This window comes from Chionomys nivalis, chromosome 8 (genome assembly GCF_950005125.1).
Source record: "Chionomys nivalis chromosome 8, mChiNiv1.1, whole genome shotgun sequence".
In the NCBI taxonomy this organism is placed as follows: Eukaryota; Metazoa; Chordata; class Mammalia; order Rodentia; family Cricetidae; genus Chionomys; species Chionomys nivalis.
In genome coordinates, this window is record NC_080093.1 from 86,241,533 (window position 1) to 86,266,110 (window position 24,578).

General features: G+C 46.5%; 1 protein-coding gene across 3 annotated transcripts in view; it reads left to right on the forward strand.

The window, feature by feature from the left end:
* Positions 1–24,578, forward strand: part of Irag1 (inositol 1,4,5-triphosphate receptor associated 1) — a 112,813-nt gene that overhangs the window by 75,803 nt on the left and 12,432 nt on the right. For all 3 annotated transcript variants that reach the window (XR_009057583.1, XM_057778581.1, XM_057778580.1), the window contains 8 exons: positions 2,596–2,719; positions 5,583–5,613; positions 6,504–6,644; positions 7,403–7,534; positions 10,643–10,784; positions 16,129–16,178; positions 16,674–16,781; positions 19,335–19,399. Coding sequence is in view for 2 of the 3 variants with exons in the window: in XM_057778581.1 (XP_057634564.1) it covers positions 2,596–2,719; positions 5,583–5,613; positions 6,504–6,644; positions 7,403–7,534; positions 10,643–10,784; positions 16,129–16,178; positions 16,674–16,781; positions 19,335–19,399 (793 nt within the window). In the remaining variant the exon portion in view is untranslated. The remainder of the gene's footprint in view (positions 1–2,595; positions 2,720–5,582; positions 5,614–6,503; positions 6,645–7,402; positions 7,535–10,642; positions 10,785–16,128; positions 16,179–16,673; positions 16,782–19,334; positions 19,400–24,578) is intronic.

Below are 24,578 nucleotides of genomic sequence, written 5' to 3' on the forward strand. Positions count from 1 at the left end.
CCCAACCCTTCCCAGGAGTCATTCGCTCTTCTGCCCAGCAAAGGGAGGGAAAGACAGACAAAATTCTTGGACCTTGGCCACTCTGCTGTTTTCTAGAAGTAGGACCTGTAGGCATGAGGTAGCTTCGTTAGGAGCTTTGCATGTCTCCTGCCACTCACTCCATCAGAAGAGCGTCAAAGGTGAGGGCACCACATTCATTTCTAGGAAATTCTTGTTTTTAGCCATTTTTTTTAGCACTGCCTTTTCCTGTATTTGAACATTGTTGCATGTAGAGATGGTTTTTTGTTTGTTTGTGTGTATGGATTTTAATTTGGTTACATTCAGGAAGACGGTGTTTAATTCTGGTATCCAGTTATGGGATTGCTATTTTACAGGAGCTGGAAGCCCGAATTAGTTTCTTTACCCCTTTCCATCTTCTTTCCTCTTCTTCCTCCTCAACTTAAAGGCCTTCTTTAGAGGGACACTTCGAGTGTTTTCTTCATGTGACGTTGGAGTTGATCTTTCAGTTACCCACAATTTCAGGTGCACCTTGCCTGCTTGGTTCTCCGCTGTGCATGGTGGAAGTGCGTGAATACATAAGACCACAGGTGGTAGCTTTGCCACCTGACACGGGGAACTATCAGTGGGCAATAAATGCCAGCAGAAAGCCCAAGCATTGACTGAGAGCTACAGGAACATCTAGTCTAATGTTTTACCCAGAATGCACTGCTGGCTGTTCTGTCCCTGAAAGATGGCCCTGTAGCCTTCGTTTGAGTAACTGAAGTAATAGGGATCCTATACTACCATTTTATTATTGAAAGGAGCGAACTGTTTAAAACTTATTTAATGGGAACCTAAGTGTGCTCCTCCCCTCCCTGCTTGGTCTCCCTTGGGGATAGGAATCCCAGTCTTAACTCCATATAGATGATTGCCACAACTCTGCTTTCAGTCCTGATCTCTAGCCTGACCTGCGATTCTCAAAAATGGACAAGCAAGTTTGGAACACTGGTAGGCCAGAGGCCCCGGAAGACAGGAAAAAGCAGGAGTAGATTGCTGCCTGTAAGCCCAGAACGTTCACTGTACAGGATAGGGATCCTGAACCGGCGCGGATGAAAGAGACCCGAGGCTTTGACTTCGCTCTGAACATGCTGTGGGTACACAGTAGATCACAGCCAGTCTGTCTTGTGTGGATGTGAAGGTTAATGCCAAGGGTGTTGGCCATTGTCCTGTGTTGACCTTGGTGGAGAACATCCAGATCTCTCAGACAGCAACACAGCAGATGTATAGACAAGGGATGGTGTCTGGAGACCATGCATATGGGATTCCCTAGAGAGCGACGGGGAAATAGGGGACAGATCCAGGAAAGGGCTGGTTTGCTGAGGTACAAGAGCTGTTCAAACAGAAGAGAGATTTATGGTTTGCTTTCTCTGTTTCCCGGATACGATCCTGCATCATTTCAGGAGGCAGCAAAGGCTGTTTGTTGACTCTGTTGACTAGCAGACATCCGTAGTTTTCATATCTGTGACAGGGCTGATGACCTTAGCCTTATCCTGGAAAATACCCGCTTCTGTTACTATCTAGTGGCAAACCAGATATTGACTTCTAGGTAGGATCTAGATGATAGTGCTTTTGAAATTATTCGGGAAAAAATTATCAGTCAAGATATCCCCTGAAGAGCCTGCCAAATAGAGAGGTTTTCCCAAACACCATAACCAAAGAGCCAACCAGTTTCCAGTTACCAGAAACCAACACTAAACACTGACTGCAATCCTACTTGTCACAGTGGAGAGTTATGGGAAGAAGCAACTGGGGACAGATAGACGTTGGTTTGCAGTCAGGCTGTACCGTTCACTATGCCTGTGATCTCCAACAAGTTACCAATGATATTGAGCCTGATATTATCCACCTGTAAGAAGGGATGATTGACATGCCACAAGGACACGTGCTCAACTATGTTCATAGCAGCATTGTTTGTCATAGCCGGAACATGGAAACAACCTAAATGCTCCTTGACTGAAGAATAGATAAGGAAAATGTGATACATTTACACAATGGAGTACTACACAGCAGAAAAAAATGATGACATCTTGAAATTTGCAGGCAAATGGATGGAGCTAGAAAACATTATATTGAGTGAGACAGTCCAGACCCAGAAAGACAAATATCATATGTACTCACTCAGAAGTGATTTTTAGACATAATGCAAAGAAAACCAGCCTACAAATCACAATCCCAGAGAATCTAGACAACAATGAGGACCCTAAGAGAGACATACATGGATCTAATCTATATAAGAAGTAGAAAAAGTCAAGATCTCCTGAGTAAATTGGGAGCATGGGGACCATGGGAGAGGGCTGAAGGGGAGGGGAGAGGCAGGGAGGGGAACAGAGAAAAATGTAGATCTCAATAAAATAAAAAAAAGAAGGGATGATTGAGAAGCAGCTCTTCGGGTCACTGTGAGGGTAAAGTAAGATAGAAGACAATTATAAAGGCTCTAGCAGGCAACCAAGTGCTTGCATGGCAGCTGCCAGTCTTCCTGGGCCCTGAAGCCAGCTGCCAGTAGTACTAGCTTGATTTCAAACAGGCATCCTATAAGGAAGCACTTTTTTTTTCCAGGGGTCTCTTCTGAACTCGCCCCAGCAGCTGAGGAAGAAGAGTCGAAGAGCGGTCTGGATGTGATGCCCAGCATTTCTGACATACTGCTACGCAAACTGAGGGTGCATAAGACGCTCACTGGAAGGTAAAACCACAACCTCAGCTTTTGAAGACCTTTCGGGGGCACCCATGTTAGAGCCTTGGTGGAACACAAAGGAATATCAGTCTTGGTTCTTATCCCAGAAGGGATCCAGTCTAGTGGCCCAGGCAGGGCTGATATAACCAAACACCAAGTACGAGCATGGGCTGGGTTGGTATTTCCAACTCCAAGAGTATATGGAATTCACAGGCAAGAACTTTTGAGGACATAAGGGTCACCAGAGCTGTGAGTGGTGGGCTTTGGGGCAGGGGACACATGGTTCAATCGAGACAAGCCATTTACCTGTGTGATGCTCTGTGTATGGAGAGGTGTACAACATTCAAAATCACACAAAGAACTAAGTAGAAAGCCCCAGACGTCTTCCGGAGTCTTAGCTCATCGACCTCGTAGGAATCGTAGTGTTCTGCCACTAGCAGGGTGTGCTAAGTGAGACCATCTGTGGGCAGGGACTTGGGACAGTGTCAGCACGGGACACATCCTTGAGACCTGGATTGGAAAGTACGGCATAGGGATTTGAGATAAGCAAGTTGCTAGGAAGACCATGAGACAGAACAATAGAAAGAATGGCACAAGAGTAAGGCACTGGGGAGAGCCAAGGAAGACCTTTATGATAGGATAGAAGGGAATCCAGGACACAAGAAGAAGCCACGCATGCAGAGACCTGGTGAATAACCTTCAGGAAAAAAGGAGTAGTTTTAAGAAGTGGCGGTGAGACAATGTTAAGGATAATACTGTAGAAAGCTTAGGAACTGCAAGAAGCAAGGCTCATGAGCTATGAGCTAGTCATGAGCTAGCCCATGACTTTAGATAAGACAGGGAAAGCACAAGCAGAAGATTTAAAAAGAATAGGTGAACAGTACGTCATAATAATAATAATAATAATAATAATAATAATAATAATAATAATAAAAAGCCTGTGCTGTCGATGCTGTCTAGAAAGTGAAAAGCAACACACAGAATGGGAAAAAAATTACCTGGTAAAGTACATGTTTATACACTCTATCAAGAATTCTTGTAATCCAATTAAATTTAGATAAAGAGTGTCCCAAAATGGGCAAAGGCTTGAAACAGGCATATCAACACACAGGACTACCTGAGAAGACCCTCCATTGCTCCATTGGTCCACCTCCTCGCTGCCTATGCAAGTCTTGAGCTGTGCCATGTGACCACTTGGCCTACATCGCACCTCCCTGTTCCTTACCGTATATATGTTGATGTGTTCTATAGCCCAAGGCAGAACGTGCCACCAAAATAGAAAACCAAGCTTGCTGAATTAATTATGGAAAGATGTAAATTTCATGTAATACCCAAGTGAACCCAGCTGTCAGAAGCACGCTGAGCTCTTTGGTAACCCCCAGACAGTTTCTGCCTGCTCTACATAACAGCAAAAGAGTGTGTTGACCCCCGGCGGACAGGGCCTGTGGGGTGGGGCTGTGACAAACACGGCAAGCATCAGACATCTTTGCTGTTGTTTGTCCCCATGCTCTGTTTCCTGGCAGCTTGATGGCCACAGGGTCTTGCTGTCTCATCCTGACAGGAAGGCTCTCGATGTCCCATGTCAAAGGTGAGAACCAGCCCTTTGCAGAGATGACTGGTCCCTACCCTTGCTCTCGGGGTCCCTCCGTACACATCCAAGGGAGGAAAGCTGTGTTTCCTGAGAAGTTTATTGATGGCCTGCTTGCTTGCCAAGTTCTCTGAGGCGAGTTGGACCCCTCCTGGTCTCCCCGCCCAGCACAGGAAAGCTCCTGTGTGGTATTTACGTTATCAGGGCTTCCAATGGGGCCAGCTTTAGTTGCTAAACATTACACTGGAAGCCACATGGAGTGGGTGTGCAGATATAAGGATATGCTGACTGGGGAAGGCCGTGGAAACTGTGCAGGAACCTCTCGGGCTGCCTCTATGGCAGCTGGTACTCACACCCTGATCCCAAGCTTTGGAGGTCTTGCTGCAATAAGCTCTTCCAACCCTTTTCTTGTCTTGTAGTTCTGAACCAAATGGATGTTTGTCACACTCCTCAGAGACTAGGAAGGAAGGAGCAGTCTTTGCAGAGGTAGAAATCCCTCAAAAGCTACCCCAGACACATATTTAGTCAGTGACAAATGCATGTGTGTGTTCTGATTCCTCACAGCCTGCGGGTGAACAGTAATAATAGCCAAGATGTCATATATGGCTAATCGAAGTGGGCCTTGGTTCCAGGACACACAGATACACGCACAACACAGAAACCAAACTCCAAATGCTCAAGACCTTGTATAAAATGGCACAGTACTTACATATAGTCTATACAACCCTTCCATACTTTAAATGATCACTACATGATTTATGATATCCAATACAGTATAAGTTCTATATAAATAGATGCTTTTCTGTGTTGCTTAAAGAATATGGCCAAACAAAGTCTGAATAAATTCGCTATAAACACAATTTTTTCAAAGTTTTTAATATATATTGTTGGTTGGTTCCAAGAGTATGGAACTGGTGTATGTGAAATACTGCACTGCACATACACACACATGCTACATACATGACCGTGGGTACATATGTGTGTGTGTGTGTGCAAACATAGACGTTGTGATTCTGATTTAACATATGAGCAAGCTGGGATGTAGAAGGTTCATAGTGGTTGTCCTGGGGGACTTACCCCAACATCTAACGTTTTCCATACCACCTCTGTGAAGGTCAGTGTCTCACAGATGACAGGAGATGGAGAGGATTCTGCATCCTCTTCCTCCTACAAGCTCTGCTCGCTCCTCTTCTGGTGTGCATGGCTTGCCGGACATTCAAAGTCTCCTTTTGCTTCATTGAATAGGTTGGATAAGGTTCATTTGTGCATTTTTCTTCTTCACAGTGCCCCTCCACTCACTGAGAAGGAAGTTGAGGTAAGTGACTCAAGGACCCTGGGAAATGTAGTAACTCTTTGACAGGTTTACCCAAACCTCCCTTCCTCCAGGGGGTGACCCTGACATTTTTACACAAGAGTCAGAACAAGTGACTGTGGAACATTCTGGATATTTGTTCCCAGCCCACTGCTGAGTTTCCTGTGCCTGCCTCCATTCATGGAGGATTTTGACATGTCTTGTTGGAGATGAGAAGATTGCTGGTGCCAAGGCCACCGCACTCACTTGGTGTGCAGACGTGCATACAGGCAACACACCCATGCACACAGAATGTTTTAAAACTTTAAAAAAAAATTGTTCCTGTGTGTTATGTTTCATCTTGGGCTGGAATATTTATTCCTGGAAGTTTATCTTAACAGATCCATGCCTGACCTTGTCTAATCTGGAAGTTACTTAAAGCTGACTTAGGAATAGAAATAACAAGGCTAGAGACTCTTTGAAATATGCTTTAAATGCACAAACCTGAAGCTCACCTCTCACTTCTTTAGATACAGGGGTTCCATGCAAATCTCCCAACCTTCCCCCTTCCACCCCCTTGCCTCACAATAGATCCCAGTATTAATCCAGACTGCTTCCATAGCTGGCTGCCCTGGTCTACGCCCATCTCAACCCAAACCCAGGCGCTCATGCTCTTGATTTGGGGAAAAGTAGGCTGCTATTGTCTGATGGTTACACTTGTGCTCTGGACCTCAAGGGTTGCCTTTTGTGCCTTTGTGTGTGTTTCACTGTGAAGGGGGTGGATTTGTCTGCATGTGGAGGCTTTGGGCTAGTTCCAAAGACTCTGGTAGAGGGCTTAAGCAAGAATCCCACTGTGGCCTTGCTGGCCACAGTGATTCCTCCCAGCACCTCTACCGCACTCTTATTCCCAACAGAACGTGTTTGTACAACTGTCCTTGGCCTTTAGAAATGACAGCTACACCTTGGAGTCTAGAATTAACCAGGCTGAAAGGGAACGCAACCTGACGGAAGAGAACACCGAGAAGGAGCTGGAGAACTTCAAAGCTTCCATTACGGTAATTGAGGGGCCCAGCTTAAGGAGTCCTTACAGAGCCACTGTCTCTAAGAGTGAGGCCCAATATCACACTTTGTTCACTAACCAAGTGGTCTCTGGAAATGAGAAGGGAGCCAAGGCCCTGACAGTCTTCCTCAAAGGACAGGGAGGAGCTGAGGCAGAGATCCTGAGGGTTGGCCTCAGACCCCAGGCAGCTCCTTAGGAGGGGGCTGGTTGGCTTGGCTATGACTCCTTTCAGGTCAGCCAGCCAGATGTAACCTGTCTCTACTGGGCTTCTCCAATATCTGGAAGACACTGTGGCTTGGGCTTTGTAGGAGTTTCTTCTCCTAGCCAGGATGAGACCCAGGTCTTGTCTTATGAAAATGAATCCAGGTTTGGCATGGGTCATCTTGTCAGCTCAAACCACTCTAATAAATTACCATTGGCTGGGTGATTTAAGTAATAAACATGTTGTTTCTCTTAGCTCTGGAGACTAGAAGTCCAGGCTTAGGGTTCCAGCATGGTCAGGTCCTTCCTGAGATCCTCTTCAGACTTGCAGACCACCAGCCCCTCATTCTAGCCTGACATGGTGGAAAGAGAATAAGAGAAATTTCCGGGGCTCCTGACGTATAAGCACTACTCCTGCTTACAAGCGCTGCACCCGGGTGATCTGGTCAACTCCCAAGGGCCCATTCTTCCACCTGCAGGGGTTAGGTTCTCAGCATGCACAGGTGGGAAAACAGTTTGAAGTCTCAGATTGATGCCCTTGTCATCCCTCAGTCCTCATCCTCCATCTGGTACCACTGTGAGCACCGAGAGACCTATCAGAAGCTTCTGGAAGACATAGCGGTCTTGCATCGTCTGGCTGCCCGCCTCTCCAGCCGGGCCGAAGTGGTGGGGGCTGTGCGCCAGGTGAGCCCCACGGCACTGAGTCTTGCTGGCTGGCACTGTTCCAGCTTCAATAATTAGCACCATGACACAAATAGGGGCAAGAAGTGGTACCACCCCTTGATGACTGGCATTCTCTGTAGGTTGTTGAGATAGTCCAATATACTTGGTGCCTATTAAACCTTTGAAGTATTCCTTGAGGAACTGTTTTCTGTGGACTTTGAAATATGAGGTAGACTGTGTACTGCCTTCCTCCCTTAGAGCTGGTCCAACATAGCTGAGCTAGAGAATTCCCTATGATAGACGTCTAATTAGCTTTCCCTGTGTGTTTTATACGTATGTGACTGGGAGCCCTTCCATCTCGTTGTTCTTATGAAATACATACTCAGCTTTTACAGAAGCAGTGTTGGGCAGAACGTGCTTCAGGTAAACATGCTGTTTTTATTTAACCCACCCAGTAACCCTGTAAAGTGGCCTCCACCTCCCGACTCTATCCCCAGTGAAGTTGCATGTTCTCAGAAAGATAACTTTCAGAGAGAAGAAAATTCCAAAAATTCTAAACATTTTGAATGCCTCCATCACATTACAAGTGGAAAACAACTAATTTTCTGTGACAAGACACAACCAAAATGCACTAAAAATGTGCATAATTCTCTCTAGGCAACATGTATAATAAGATGAAAAATGTGTTTAGACTTTGGGTCCTATTCCCAAGAGACTTCATTGTGTATATGTGCTATTTCCAGACCTGTCAAAACTCCAGACACTCTCAGTAAGTCAGGGATACTGAAGTCATTCTAGCATCAGTGAGTGGCGAAGCTGGCGCAAGCCAGGTTAGACTCCACACCTGGGCCACGCTGAAGCTTTGAAGTACATGGAACCTCCACACAGTGTTGCAGTGCCTGAGTTTCTGTCCAGCCTCCAACCCTCATTCACTCCGTGGCCAGAGCTCTTCACACTCACACTTGAGAGTCACTTGGGGCTGCAAAGCAGGGGTGCTTATGACGGCTGCCATGTATGACTGACTCAATACATGGAAAGCATTGATCCATGTGACACCATTGTAGCCATGTCCTGCCGCACTGCTTGTGTGAGTTGATGCTCTGAGGGTGCGTCCCCCAGCACCGCCTGGGAAATGAAAGGAAGCCGGGCCACCAGGCTGACCCACCCTTGTGTGTTTCCAGAGAGAGAGCTCCTGACTCAGCACTGTGGCCTAGGAAGTAGGTCCAGCTGGGAGCAACACCAGAAGAGTGCTAGGGAAGGGCAGGTCTCCATTCCACATGGCTGTGGGGACCTTTATAGGGAAACCCCTCTAGTATAGACAGCACCTAAGCTGGGTCCTCTTGGGGACTCTGGGGTGTGGGGGAAAAGACACTTCCACTGTATGTAACCCCTCCAAATATATTTCCATGTTATCGCCTCTCTTTTCACTCTTTTTTATTTTTACTTAACTATTTTTTAAATTTTCATTTTTATATGTGTATGGATATTTTTTCCTGCATGTATATCTGTGCACCACATGTATGTCTGGTGCCAGCAAAAGCCAGAAGAAGGCATTGAAACCCCTGGGGACCTCTGTCTATAACTGGAGTTACAGACAGTTATGAATTGCAATGTGGGTGCTGGGAATTGAACCTGTGTCCTCTAGAAGAGCAGTCAGTGCTCTTAACCATTGAGCCATTTCTCTAGCCCCCACTTATTTATTTTTGAGGTGGGATTTCAGTAGATTGTCTAAGGTGACCTCAAACTCATGACCCTCTTGTCTCAAGTACCCTAGAACTAAGGTACAGACATGCACCACCAGTATCCTTCTTAAAGTGGTCTCCATCCCACCTTGTGGTCCCTTTCCTGCCTTGTGGTCTCCATCCTGCCTTGTGGTCTCCATCCTGCCTTGTGGTCCCCATCCTGCCTTGTGGTCCCCATCCTGCCTTGTGGTCCCCGTCCTGCCTTGTGGTCCCCGTCCTGCCTTGTGGTCCCCGTCCTGCCTTGTGGTCCCTGTCCTGCCTTGTGGTCCCCGTCCTACCTTGTGGTCCCCGTCCTGCCTTGTGGTCCCCGTCCTGCCTTGTGGTCCCCATCCTGCCTTGTGGTCCCCATCCTGCCTTGTGGTCCCCATCCTGCCTTGTGGTCCTCATCCTGCCTTGTGGTCCCCATCCTGCCTTGTGGTCTCCATCCTGCCTTGTGGTCTCCATCCTGCCTTGTGGTCCCCATCCTGCCTTGTGGTCTCCATCCTGCCTTGTTGTCCCCATCCTGCCTTGTGGTCCCCATCCTGCCTTGTGATCTTCATCCCGCCTTGTGGTCCCCCATTGTGCCTTGTGCTCCCATCCTGTCTTTTGTGTCTCAGGGCTCAGTTCCCTCACTGGCTCCTTTGGAGCAGCTCCGACATTTGCCCCCTGTGGCTGTCGCTGCTACCAGTCTCATTACTTCTGTCCTGTCTCCATCATACTTGGTCACCCCCGCTTTAACACTGTCAGTAATTCCTCTTTCTCTGTGGAGTAAGATCCCTTCATCTAGCATCTGAAGCCCTTCACGACCCAGCCCTAGAGCACTTCCTCCCAGCAAACCCCAGAGCTTCTTGATTTTTGATATGAAGCGGGCTGTCATGAAGCGGCTTGTCTGCACTATGCTGTTTTGCAGAAGCCCTGGGAGAGACTCAGTGTCCCACTGTGATATGGGACGGTGCCCACTTTCACCCTAAATGATTCCTGTCTAGAGAGTAAGTCTTCTTCATACAAGTCCCATGAGGAGCTGCCTCTGCTTCCAGATGCCTGAAGTTCCCTGGCCTCGGGCCTTTGTCTGTCCTTCCATGTCCATGCGCACACACCCCACATCTGTGACTGCAGACCATCTCCACAAAGCCATCTCCACCTCTTCTTTCCTAGAGTAAAGCAATCCCTTCCTCCTCTCACTATACAGTGTGTGGCTGCCTGTCTCCTCGCTGGTGGGCCTGTTTCTGTCTGAGAATCCACGTCTCAGCCCCATGTCACAGGCGACAAACTCACGGGACAGATTCCCATCTGATGGTCCCTGTAGCCTTTGTGTTCTGGCAGCCCAGGGCTGGGCTCAGAGCGGTCACGTGTGGACGGTGCCCTTTCCTCAGCTGTCCGTCATGCACCTGTGTCCTCCTTCCCGCAGGAAAAGCGCATGTCAAAGGCGACGGAAGTGATGATGCAGTATGTGGAGAATCTGAAGAGAACATACGAGAAGGACCACGCCGAGCTCATGGAATTTAAGAAACTCGCAAATCAGAATTCAAGCCGCAGCTGTGGTCCCTCTGGTAAGGAACTGGTCCCTGTCGTAAGGCCAGGTCCCCAATGGTTTACAACCTGGGCCACAGGGATCAGGACAGCTTCAGGGCCTGTTTCTACTGGAGGACCCTGCACCTCTGTTCAGAGCTACTCATGGGGCCTTCACAGCAGCTGCTCCAGTGAGGCTGAGGTCCTAGAATCAGAAAGCATCAAGGGTTCCCAGGACCTCCCAACTCCTAACAGTTAACCAGTGGCCGATACCACGCCCACTTTTTGAGTGACCCCAGGCCCCATATGTCTTTGTTCTTTGGGATTACCCTTTGGGCATCACGTGCTAGGAAATCTGGACTTTACTCTGGAAAGCATTAGGGATCCAAGGATTTCCATCAGGAAAGTGGATAAACATGTTCCTGGCTGAGGCAGCACCCTCTAGGTGTAGAACATCAGTTACATAACCAGAGCAAATCCGTGTTCCCAGTCCAGACTGGCCTCAAACGCGTGAGGCTGCTTATCTCATCGTGTCCAGCAGAAATGTTTAAGCGTTTCTGCCAAAGAATTTTAAGCTTTTCAGTCACTCAAAAGAGCAGAGCCCGAAAATGTTCTGTATTTGTGAGGATATTACAGCAGTCCAGGGGAGGGATGGAGTCCAGGCAGTGGGGCACAATGAGAGCCTAGCTAAGTGAGCTACTGCAGAGACAGACAGCAGATGCATGGGTCAGACACATAATTCAATGATTCTTCGTGTTTTAAAAGTTCTCTTCAAGACGACAGAGAAAGATCCACCTGTTTCTGCTCAAGGGAGTCAAGGATGGATGTATCCAGGGAGGTCACCTCTGCAGGGTTTTAAAGTAAAAATCGGAGGAGGAAGTCAGCAAACAGGTGGAGGATGTGGTGTGTGTGGAGGTGTCGAGGTGGGGGATGGGAGCAGGGTGAAACAACCCGTGTGACAAACTTGCAGTGTTGGGGTCACGCTGAGAGGCTGAACATAAGACCTGTCAGACCAAGGCCACCTTCCGGGACACGCTGGCAGCTAGACCATGGTCCTGTAGGAGCAAGGAGTCAGTGGGGAGATGTCATACGACAGGTTCACATTTTATTCTTGTGCTACTTTGACTTCAGTAAGCACAGTGTGTGAGTGGTGTCAAAGCTGAAGTAGGGAAAGCTGAGCTCAGAGGCTTTTGCTCAGTCCAGCAGGGAAATGACAGTGCCTTGGACTGGAATCTCTCCCTGGGTGCTGCCAGGGCTTAGAGTCTGGTCCAGGAGGGTGACTAGCTGGAGAAAATAGCTTGTCACATCAAGAATCCCTGCGGAATGCAAACATCCGTGTTACCAAGAGCAGGAGGAGGGAAAGTATAACAGACGGAGAAACCTTTATAAACAGGAGGTTTCACAAGCTTCCTGGGGAGTATCAACGACACTTCCCAGAGTCTAAAGGCCGTGCACACATACTCAGGGCTGTCTGCTTTGGATCTCAGCAGTCAGGTTCCTGACCCGCAGGCATCTGGGCCCCAAAATAACTGCTCTTGGCTACACATGGGGAAGGTGATTCCAAGAAAATCAAGTATGTTGGTTCGGTAATTATTTCTCTACAAGGTTCAGGTCTCCTGCACACCAATGTATCTAGGATTTATGGGTAATGTCATCACAGTGGATGCTTATAATGCCAGCGCCTGGGAAGTAAAGGTAGGATTATGGTGAGTTTGAGGCTAGCATGAACTATAGAACAAGAACCTGTCTAAAACAAAACCTGAAATACTCATGGGGTGATGAGTTACCCAATGGTCTCATTCATTCATTCTAGGATGATTTTTGAGCACTTTTGGTATGCCCCAGATGACAAAGCCCCAGTCCCAGTGCTGCAACAAAAGCAGCAGACTTCTTGGGCTGGGACGATGGCTCAGTGGGTAAAGTGTTTGCTGTGCGAGTCTGAGGACCTGAGTTCAAATCCCAGCGTCCCATGTGAAAAGGCTGGATGCAGCCACACTGATCTGTAGCCTCGTGCTGGGCAGGAGAGGACAAATGGATTCCCAAAGCTTGCTGACTAGCTAGCCTAGCAAGTCGGTGAGCTCCAGGCTCAGCGAGAAGCCCCACCTCATAAAATAAGGTAAAGAGCAATGAAGGAGGATGCTCTGACTTCCGTGTGCACATAGAAATCATCTCACGTACACTCATAGTTTTAATTCATAGTTGAATGCTTTTCCATGCATTTGATAGGCATTTATACTTCTATTTTGTAAATTCTCTGATTATCCCATCTGCGAGATTCGAATTTTATTAGTGTATTTGAACTCTCACTTATTAGAGTGGTTCTGCTCTTTGGGGTGACCAGAAAACTTAAAAATCTTTTAACTGAAATGCTTACAACTTCCTGCTGGAGAAAATAAAATAAGTCGTCTAAAAGAACAGCTGAGCCCACAAGAAATGAAATGGAAATAGCCAGAAACAAGAAGAGAACTGAAACCACGCTGACTCTGCGACTTGTTGGGGCCAGAGCCACCCTGCTTATCTGGAGCTGTTTGCCTCCTATTTGAGACCAGCCCTTGAGGCCTGGTTGCAGAACAGCTGCTGTGCCTCATGTGGAAAGCAAAGCCCTTCTAGGGACTGCCTTGAGATAGACTCTATACAAGGAATAAGAGCTCTCATCCACCAGCCAGCAGAGAAGCAAATCCGGAAGCTTGCCTGTTCCACCCCGAGCCCTGGGTGGAAACAAAATCTTCTCTCCTTCCTCCTAGGAAAAGTACATGAGTGGCCGTGGTGCAATCTGTGGAGATTCTGAAAAACCAGCAGGCTGGTGTCTCCAGGAATACTGTCAGCCCCCACAGAGAGGCACGCCCTGCACCAGGACACCCAGACTCCATAGGGCTGGGTGAAGACAAGCCACAGAGTAAAATACACACTGGAACAGCCCACTGGGAACACAAATCATTAGCCCCACAAAATAGAAGCTTACACCCTGAGAACATCATCTGGTAATCAGAATTCTAAAATCAGCAGAGACATGAAAAGGCAGTGAAAACAGAAGATCAAAGAAAAGTTATAAAAAATGTAGAACTCATCAAAATGAGAAATCAGGCATGTGGGATACTTGGTAGGTGTGGGGGGTGGTAGCCATGGTAGAGGGGGTTTCTCAGTATTCTGAGCTCATCCCCCTGTCTTATTTTCCATCCTCTAAAAGATAGACTAGGCTTTGTAGAGGTCTTCTTGGGTAAACCATGTCCCCTCTGGACTGAACCCCAAAAGAACTAGTGTGCACGTGGCTCTGGTTTTTTTCTCCTGGATGATGACTGCCAGTCTCCCAGACTGTTCATCTTGACTGGGAGATTTAAGATAGTTATCCAAAATGCAGTTGAAATGGATACAGTGATTAAAATATATATTTTAAAAAGGTTTTTGGGACATAGGGCATTGAGAAGAGTCTACAGTTCATTTTCCAAGTGGTCCCACAGGGGAAATTAGGCACAGAAAACCTTCAGAGAAGTAGCCTAGCATCTTCCACAGCTAAGGAAAGACATGAATCACTGGAGTCAGTAGAATAGTGAAGTCTGTGGGAAATAACAAATGCACATGAAATAGAAATGTCAAAACAGATAGAATAAGGATTGCAGAGCTGGCTCAGTGAGTAAAGCCCTGGCTGGGCATGTGTGAAGACCCAAGTTCGGATCCCCAGCACCCACACAAAACTCAAGAATGGTGGTGCGCACCTGTCACTCAGCACTGAGGAACTGGAGAAAGGCAAATCCCAGGACCTCTCTGGCCAGCAAGTCCAGCTGAAACAGCAAGATCCAGCTTCAGTGAGAAATCTCACCTTTCAAAAGTAAGGCTGACAGAGAAAGAAAAAGACGTCCAATGTTGACCCCTGGCATATATAAGCATACCTGTAGGGCACGTGTGTGCATCCCCCATCTCTCACACACATATAGAAAAGAAAAAGAAAAGTAAAGATCTTAAAGGTAATGAGAAGAAGATGTGCAAGTAGACAGTAATTCTTGAGAGCAAGCACAGCACTAGGAGGCAGCAGTCTGACCCCTCAAGAACTAAGGAGGAATAAATGGGTGGCATGCAAGGCTGAGGGCTAGGGAAGGTGATAATAAGAAAGTGGTCTTTTCGTAGGTCCCTCTGAAAAGGCAATTAAAGAATGTACTGGGGTGAGGGTGGAGTGGAGTACCTATCAGTAGGATGCAAGAAAGGATGGTGGTAAGGCTGTGCATGAGCATGTGGATAGAGCCAAATGAGCATCCGGTAATAGCTAATGGGATGAATGATGCATAACTTGGGGATACACAAGGTGACACAAAAATGATTGGGGCTGGAAAGAGTTATTGTTTTGAGCTTTATTTAGGAACAGCCTGGAGATCTTGATTAATTTTAAATTTAAAGCCAAATAATATCAGAAGTTAAAGTCATGTCCCAAAGATTTTAACTAGAATGGATAATTTCTCAATTGATGTTTAGAATGGGAAGAAAATTAGAAAAAAAAATCAAGGACTAAATCAAGGTAAATAAAATATGGATAATAAGATGATAGAGATAATCACAAGAATTATAGACAGTGTAAAGCTGTTGGTTGACAAGATCCTCAGATTAAGGGAAAAAACAAAACAAAGCATACAGCTATGTTGTTTTTCAAGGGTCATAGATAAAATATGGTGTTCTAGAGGAGAGACAGACATATAGACTACAAGATGCTGGCAAGGCCAAAACAAACTCAACTGGCCTAGAAGATACCTTTCTGATAATTTTTGGGCAAATCATACTTGGAAATACATTCAAAAGGACAAGATTCACACTTTTGGAAAATAAAAATATTTTTCATGTATCCAACTGTTTTCTGGCAGCACTCTTATGCAGGTACAGTGTTGAATACTGAGTATTAATTGTATCATTTAGTATACACAGTAAGGAGAGGAAGGTCTTATGTATAGCTCCCTTTGTACTTAGTCATAGTGTGGGTAACACATTGAAACTACTTCAGATTACAAACTTTTATTCTGAACACCAAATCTTTCTTGTTTATAGTGTTTCCAACTGTCTGTCCTTTGAGTGAACATGGAATGAGTCTATGTGCTGAGTCCTGTTCACACACCATCTCGGGTGGCCCCAGAGCCTACAGTGATGTCAAATGAAGCCCAGAAATCCTCAACTGGGGCTTCCCATAGTGTCTAGTAGAGTTAGAATAAACTGTTTGCTGAAGGTGATTTTCTTCGAGGAGAAAGCATCAGACAATGAAGGATCCCTGATGCCCAGACCTCTGAGCCATCCCTGCAAAGCCAGCTATGACACATGGATAGTTTGGCTTAATTTCTGTCTGTCTGTGGCCTTTTGGACCCCAACCTGAAACTCACACCCATTTTCTTCTGTTCTCTCCTACTATAGAAGATGGGGTCCCACGCACGGCGCGATCTATGTCCCTCACGATGGGCAAGGTATGCATGGTCAAGGAATTCCCGGGCTCCCAGGAGAAGCATGACAGAAGTTTTCATGGTCTCTCAAGTGTTCGTTCTGTCTTGGACCCATGGGGACCAGCAGAGTATTTAGCTTTCACACTTGCCCATGTTGGCCCCTGATACCCCTTCTTCCTTCCTCAGGTGTAGTCTTCCCAGCTCTGCAGTAAGAGACCCTGAAATGATGCCTCCACCATGGCTCTGCCATGGGCATCTTTTACACACAGTCTAGGATGCTACCCAGAGAACAGGGTCTCAAGACATAGAGTGGAGATGTGTTGAGAGATCACTCATAATCAACAGAAAATATGGGTCAACTTTGGTTCACTCTTTCCACACTGATTCCTAACACAATCATCACCCCCAAACCGAGCTAACTACTGAATGTTAGAGGCTAGCAAGCTTTTCCAATACCCTCAGAACTATGACTGTTGTTATTCCCAAGACAGGAGGCCTGAATCGCTTCTCTTCCCATAGAACATGCCCCGCCGGAGGGTCAGTGTTGCCGTGGTTCCCAAGTTTAATGCCCTGAACCTTCCTGGCCAAGCCCCCAGCTCATCACCCATCCCTTCCCTACCAGCTCTGGTGAGTATAATGTCACCTGCCTTCTGTCATTTTCTACATTTTTCTCACACCACTGCTACAGAGAGGATGCAGATGGGGACAGGGTCAACAGGGACAGGAAATTTCCAGCAGAGACTATGGATGGAGGTACACAAAGCAACCCAGTGTAAACCTTGCCACTGTCCTGAGACTCGCAAGCCGAGCACAGAGGGCTTAGGAGGTGTACCTCAAAAACAGCCACCCCTTTGAACAGAAACATAATTCTTTAAGGAGGGGGTGCTTAAAGAAACCAGCAAACAAACTTTGCAGGGTTCAGGGGGTCACGTCAGCTTTATCTGAAGCAAGGCTTTGGATCGCAGAGTCTGAGTTCACGAGCTGGGTCTCATCCTGTATTACTCATTGCAGCGTTGTTGACAGCAATAAAATCCCGAGGGCAGCCCAGGGCTTATCAATAGGAGATTGGCAAGCAAACTGGGAATATCATCATAAAGAATTTCTATAGAATGTCACCCATGATTTATTATGAAGAAATGAAAGTTTTTATATATAATAAACACATATATTGGAGTATATGTAAAATAATTCTGTCTTATACTTTTAAAATATTTATAATTTATTTTTATTTTATGTATTTTGCCTGCATGTATGTCTGGGTGAGGGTACCAGAGCCCTGGAACAGTAATTACAGACAGTTGTGAGCTGCCATGCGGGTATTAAACTCAGATCCTCTGGAAGGGCATCTAGCGCTCTTAACCACTGAGGTGTCTCTCTAGCTTCCTGTTTTGTATTTTTAAAAATGGTGTCTCTGCGCCTTTAATCCCAGCACTTGGGAGGCAGAGGCAGGCGGATCTCTGTGAGTTCGAGACCAGCCTGGTCTACAAGAGCTAGTTCCAGGACAGGCTCCAAAACCACAGAGAAACCCTGTCTCAAAAAACCAAAAAAAAAGAAAAAAAGAAAAAAAGAATTTAAAAAAATGGTGTCTCTGTGTAGAACACAAAATATTATGGAAGAATCACTTGAAATTTAATAATTGTTCTAGGTTCATTTCTGTTGTGATAAAATATCCTGACAAAAAAGAAAATTAGGGAAGAAAGGGTTTATTTGACTTACAATTTCAGGTTATAGTCGATCAGTAAGAGTATATCAAGGCGGGAACTCAGCCGTCACAAGTACAAACCAGAGCTGGGTACGCTGGCGATAGCCTTGGCCTTCCCGCATTAGTCGGCAAAACCCCATAGGCATGACCAGAGGCCAAGCTCATCTAGACAGTCCCTCAACTGAGGCCGTCTTCCCGGGAATCCTAGGCTATGGCAAGTTAATAATTAAAAACTAACCATTATAGTAATGACTATTTCTGGACAGTGATAAAACAAATCACTTAATTTTCTTCTTTGCTTTTTTTTTCTTTTTAGTATTTCTATAGGTTATAAAAAGAAGGGTAGAGAAAAATGTCTATTTCATACCAGATGATAGCAATTTTTACATATAAGCAAATCTTTTCTATGTCTACAGTCTTTGTGGACCTAATGACTTCTCTCTAACACTTTGAAACCCTTTCTCCAGTGATTTCTCTAGTCACTGTGCACACTAGCACAGCTGTACAGAGAGAAGTTAGGTCAGGTCACTTCAAGCTCTACCGTACCCATAGCTAGCGATCACTGTTAAGTTTCTATTACCTTGTAAGTATTTTGTCTGTGGAATGAACTTAAACTCTGAAATCTTTGAAACAAGGAAACTTGAAGAGCCTGGAGAGATGGCTCAGCCATTCAGAGCACTCAGTTGCTCTTCCAAAGGACCCCAGTTCACTTCCTGTGCCCACGTGGTAGCTCCCACCATCTGTAACTCCAGGTGCAGGATGTCTAGCACCTGTTATGGCCTCCATGTGCAATGCAAGTCGATGGTGCACAGACACACATGCAGGCAAGCATTCATGCACATAAAAGAAAAATTTAAAAAACCTGAAATGTTTTTAAGAGACTAGAAAAGGTTAGTTAGCAACAAATCTTTTTAATACATCTATGGTTTGCAACTGTGTACCTTTAGACAACATGGTTGATGAGAACCTGTTCTCTAAAATCGCAAAGGCAGCATTGAAAGCATCCTGACCATGGGTCCCACCCCAAACTCTGTACATCCACCCCCTCCAGGTGATCCTAGTGTGGACACAGAGCTGAGAGCCTATGCTTTAGCCAAGACTGCTGCAGCAGAGCAGCACGGGGGCCCAGGAAAACTGTGCAGAAATGTCTGCCAGCTTGAGCACATGTGACATCAGGTGTCTCCTGGCCTTTGTACTTGGGACAGTACCTGTGAGAGCAGTGATGTTTATGTGAATCAGTCCCAGGAAATTCTAGACCCTCGTTTGGCAGGAGGCCTACTGGCTCTCAGGAAATGGGACAGGGAAACTAAGGCCCCTGCTAGGATGGAGCCTCAGAATGCAGACTGGAAAGCAGTTGGGGAAAAAGGGATAAAAGGAGAAGAGACAGCAGCTGCCCTCCCCAGCATCACTTGAAGCCTGACAGCCCTGGCTGCTTCCTTCATTCCTCATCCTCACTTCTGGCTCCTGTTTCCATCCAGTCTGAAACGCCCAACGGAAAAGGCAACATAGCCGCCCCACCGGTGCTGCCTGCACTTTTGGAAAAGTAAGTTTCTCTATTTTCCACTTAAATTTGGGGTTCCTTAGAAAAGCATCCCCAACTTCCTTTCTTTACTCTCACCCTCAACCCAAAATGAAATAGAAAGAAAATCATTTCCAGGGGAAATGAGTTGGACTCTGAGCCCCACAAAGATTGCAGGTCGTACTTTGCAACATTCTTGGACCAGGAAGATACTCTGACCAGGCCAGGTACACCCTGCCTAAGATCCTCAGAGAAGAAGACGGCATCCTTGTTAGCTGGGGGTCTTGGGGACTATGGACAGAAAGCAGCTGCAATTCCACAGAGCTAATATAACAGGTCCAGTGTGGCGGCGTCCACTCTCTGTGGTTCCCTTTACTCCGGCCATGCCATGCTGATGCCATCGTCAGGCTTGTAACATGGCTGCTAGTTCCCGGGACCCCAGACAAGACTCTATCTCGAGGAAGATGGATACATCTCTTCCATTTGGGGGATAGAACCATTATACGGTTTACACTATCCTGGAAAGGGGGAGAGGGCCCCCAAAACACGGTGACTTTGCACAGAGTAAATTCATTTTTTTTTTTAAATCTTTCTGTCAAGAAGTAGAAAGGAAGATACACATTGGCTCGAGAGCTGAGAGGGTCTCCTGCGCCTGACTTCCCAGGCACCCATGCAATCGGCAGGCCCTCTCATGTGGAGCCAGAGTGCTAAGGTTCTTCTGTACCAGGGTGTGGTGGGGAGTGAGGGGGATGGGGACAGCTTATAGTTTACTTTTTGAACTTTCTTCATTTGCTTGTTGGGAAACATGTGGATCACAGCTGCCACCTCTCAGGACTTTCTCTTTGTGTCTTTCCTCTGTTGGTAGAGCACAGACCTCATTTCTCTTCTTTGCCTTGGAGCAGCTTTGATTTCCTGTTGCTCTTAGTAGCCTTGTGTTGTCTGGCAGAGAAAGCGACTGCTGAGCCCCTGTCAGTTCAGAGATGGTCTCAAGCTCCCTACCTCCAGACTCGGCCTGCGTTCCTCATTCTCGGTGTGTGGGATCGCCAAGTCCCCACTCTGTCAATATTTGTCCCTGTTGTCATCCTTTCCATCGTGGAGTGTTTCCTCTTCCTTCCTCGCTTCTTAGTCACTCCAGGAAACCTCGAGATATGACAAATTCATCACCAAACATAAGTATTTAAGGCTATAAAACCTTACCACATAGAGCCCCAAGGCCTAATTCGTGGCTGTGATCTACCTAGAAATGGTCACTTATGCTCTCTGAAATTCTGTCAGCCTGCACTTTGAGCTCCTCAGTCCATTTCAGAGCACTTCCATCAAGGGCTTCTCCCCAGCTCTAGGCCGACAGACCCAGCCAAGGCAGAAGATCTAGGTCCATGCTCTCCTTGGTAGAATCTCTTAGAACTAATGTTCAGGCCAGCTGAGCACTCCAATCTAAGGCACTGGGGACTGTTACGAACTGGAGATATCCTCTGTAAGAGAATCTGAGGGGCAGCCCCAAATCTCAATCAGTGAGTGAGGGTCAGGGATGGTGGCACCTTTCACGGGTTTAAAATCAGGAGCTAAAAGACCAAAGTGAGACTCAGTGTCTCGCCACAGGATACCAGGATGAATTTGTAGTCCCCCCCAGGCTAGCTTGAAATTGTCGTTGGCCATGTGGATGCTGTGGTTGACTCACCTACTGAAAAGATATCCAAAGAAATATGGCTGTAAGAAGGGAGGGAGGTCTAAAGGAGGGAAAAACACCGGAGACTCCACACAGTAGCAGCTCCTTCCTGTAGAGTTAGAAAAGATGTTCATTGATTTTTTTTTTTCCTCCAAATGCACAGACCCGAAAGCGTCACAGACCCTCAAGTGGCCAATAGTAGAACAGTGTGTGGTGAACGTGAATCCATATCCTCTCTACTTGTATACAGATGCACCAACTCCAGTTAGCCTAGTCACGTTGTTGAAGAGAAATCATCTATCAGACACACGTAGTTGCATTGAGCTTCATGTTAAATGATCCCATTTCCTAAGTGTTCCAGATAAGGGAGGGGAATGGCTAGGCATGTGACAGCAGAACCACGTAGCCTCTTGCCAGTCCATAGTACAGAGCAGCTGACTATACTGTCTGTCCCTTGTGAGCTTAGAGCGAGCCGAGTCTTGCTCTTGTAGGTCATTTCATAACAAACCGCTCTTCAACTCAGCAAAGGTCCAGAGATCTATAGATTTAAACGTATGTTAGAGAATGGTTTTTAGTTATCCTTATACACATAGGGAGAACTGTGTGTCCGTGGCCTTTTATTCTTTCCTTCTTTTGACAAGTGCTTTCAGGGTCAGTTTCTCAAGGAGCACTAGTCTAGTGGGAAAGTCAGACAGGAAGCAGCCTATTTTTCCACGGTGCGATGAATGTTGTCATAAGGAAGTGCATGTTGCTAAGGGACCAATACATGAGAAAATGTGCCCCTAACCCCGTGTGGGTGTAAGATGGGGTGGGGCTCAAAAATGTTTCCACCTAGAAATCTGCTTTTAAAGTTAAGCCTAGAGGTTTTATCATCAACGAGTTGAATGGGAGGTTAACTGCATCCCAAGGTAGTGGAGAATTCAAAGAAAGAGGATGGCTGTGGTGGTGGTGATGATGACTCTTGTTCTCAGTCAAAACTCATTCCTTGCATGCCAGGTGCCTTTCCCCCTGCTTGCTGTCCATTCCATGTCAGCCCTGCCAAGGACGTCATAGGTAGATACATCATTAACATCTGTCTTATTGATGAGGAAAATGATACCCGGAGATATGCTCCCTGAGCTTACACAGCTGGAAAATGGCCTGGCTCAGGCTCTTAACCTCTTAATAGAAGAGAGGACATTCAGAGGAGCAACAGAGGAAGGGAGGAAAAGAGGACTCTCTGAGGGAGAACCCGGTGATCAGAAGGGCATGGAGGATGGGACAGAGCAGGGGATGAGAGCGTGTATGCAGAGCCAGTCACAAGAGATCAGAAAGTCTGGGGTGTGGGGGTGTTAATGGGTTATTTTTATGAGAAAGCCATGATGCTGTCGTGTCACAGTGCAGTGTTAGCTATTGGTTTTAAAAATCATTCTCTTCTGTGCTTTCGAAGCAGCCAGGGTCATTGAATTTGCACAGCAAATAATCTATGCCCTTATTGATTGTATTCTAGAGAAAACTTTACCCTGGGATAATTATCATCCAGGAATCTGGGACTGGGTGCAAGGAAGCAAGAGAGGTTCTATAGCTCAAGTTCTCTGGAATAGGCTTATCAAAAGAAGCCACTGAATTGGGATGATTTAGCAACATTGCTGAGTTCAAGATGCAAGATCTGCCCTTTGGAAAAGCTTGCAGTCACTTTCAAATACTGCTCACCAATAAACTGATATCCAGCATGGCCAACAGTTTACTCTGGGCAAACAGACATCATGTGACTGGGAGCTGGGCACAGTGATAAACACAGCCACGGTTTAATGACTCGCTCAGAAAGAAGGCACAGGATTCCAGGCTGAGGACAGATGCCACTGTCCACACAGTGATCCCTGCCACGGGCACAGATTGTGCCCAGCTCTTGTTTACAGAGGTGAATGCAGATTCTCTTAGCCCAAGCTGAATTCTAGGCTCTCAGGAAATCCTCATTTACAGATAGGATCTGTTCATTTCATTAACTTCTTGTACAGGATTAGACAAGTCACTGTGAAGTTGGAGTAATGGAAGCACTCTAATTTGCACCAGGCACCTTCCAGACCCTTCCAGACAGCCCTCTCCATGATCATGATCAGAGGGTGGGATAGGCTGGTGGGAAGGCATTCTGCCTCTGTACAGAGGGGAGATGACAGATCCACTTGTGAGGAAGGAACGCCTTGCAAGGACAGTACACAGCACAGTTAAAGCATGAATCAGCACCAACCTGCAACAGAGCCGATTTGAGCCCTCCCACAGACCAATTATTACTACAGTTAAGGTCATAACCCAATCAGCCAATGAAAGGGGCCAAATTAGTAGTAGAAAGCAGAAAAGGATTTATTCAATACAGTTATATTGGGAAGAAAAACAGAGATCCAGTGACCCTCTGCCTAATGTATCTTCAGTCCCAACAGGCGGGGTGGGTTTAGGTAGAAAGCCAGAGATGAGCATAACTGGACAATCTGGTCAAGGTGTGGTTCCTCCCATCATTGACCTGCCAGAGTCTCAGCTTCACTCTGTCCTGCAAGGTAATCTGGCAAGTTGCAAGACTTTTGGGGGGCAGACGAATTTCCCCTCTGGCTGGCCTAGGGCTCTACCAGCATGAGATCCCCGAGGGGATTTCAATTTCTTGGGGTATAATGTTCCAACAGTCTGATAGCCAAGGGGAGGCCACATGTGTCTTTTCTATTAGAATGTCCTCATTCCTGCCAGGCAAGGGGGTTACAAGACTTCACAGTCTCAGGATGGTATTTAAGGTCTCTGAGCCTGGGGTGCTGGAGTTTGAACCAGGTCTGTCTCAGGCACATTCTCTTCATATTTGTTTAGCTTTAAGGACCCTCTAATGTAAGCAGCTATGGAGAAAAAAAAACTAAAGGCGCGGTGACCATATTTCACTTCTAATGTATAAATATGCTTAGTGAGATAAGGGCCGGCCCCACCCCTGACTCTAGCTGTGTTTTTCTCTGCTTGCTCCAGTCATTGGACAAATAGGAAACTGCACACTAGGCTGAGGTCACAGGGAAGGGAGTGGAGAGTATAGTTTGCAGGCGGAGGACTGTTATGAATAGCTGGTATTTTTAGAGCCTTATCTTTCTTGTTCGTGATGGGGTTTGGTTTTTAGCCTAACGAAACATATATTTTCAAGGTCTTAGGGAAAGCTAAGAGATAGGAAGTTGATACCAAGAGTAGGGAGCAAGCTGAAGATTTCCCTCTGCCTAAGGGAAAGCAGCCGTGACCCCTTAGCTTCCTGCTAGGAGGCTCAGCTTGCAATGTGGTCTTGTTTCTGGGCTCCTCCATGACGCCATTGCTTCTAGTCAGACTAGGGGCACCAAGATGGCTGCAGAATCCACCTTATTAGGTTGTTAGGTTGCTTCCTTTGAACTTGTGATCCTATTCATGCATTAGAGGGCCTCCAAGCGTGCTCAGCCATCCTGAGGTGGTTTGCTAGTGTGCCTCTTTTCCTACGTTGCCATATGATGCTTGTACTTGCTGCTGTTTCGTGGCCTTCTCAGACCCTCTGCTCTCATTTTCTGC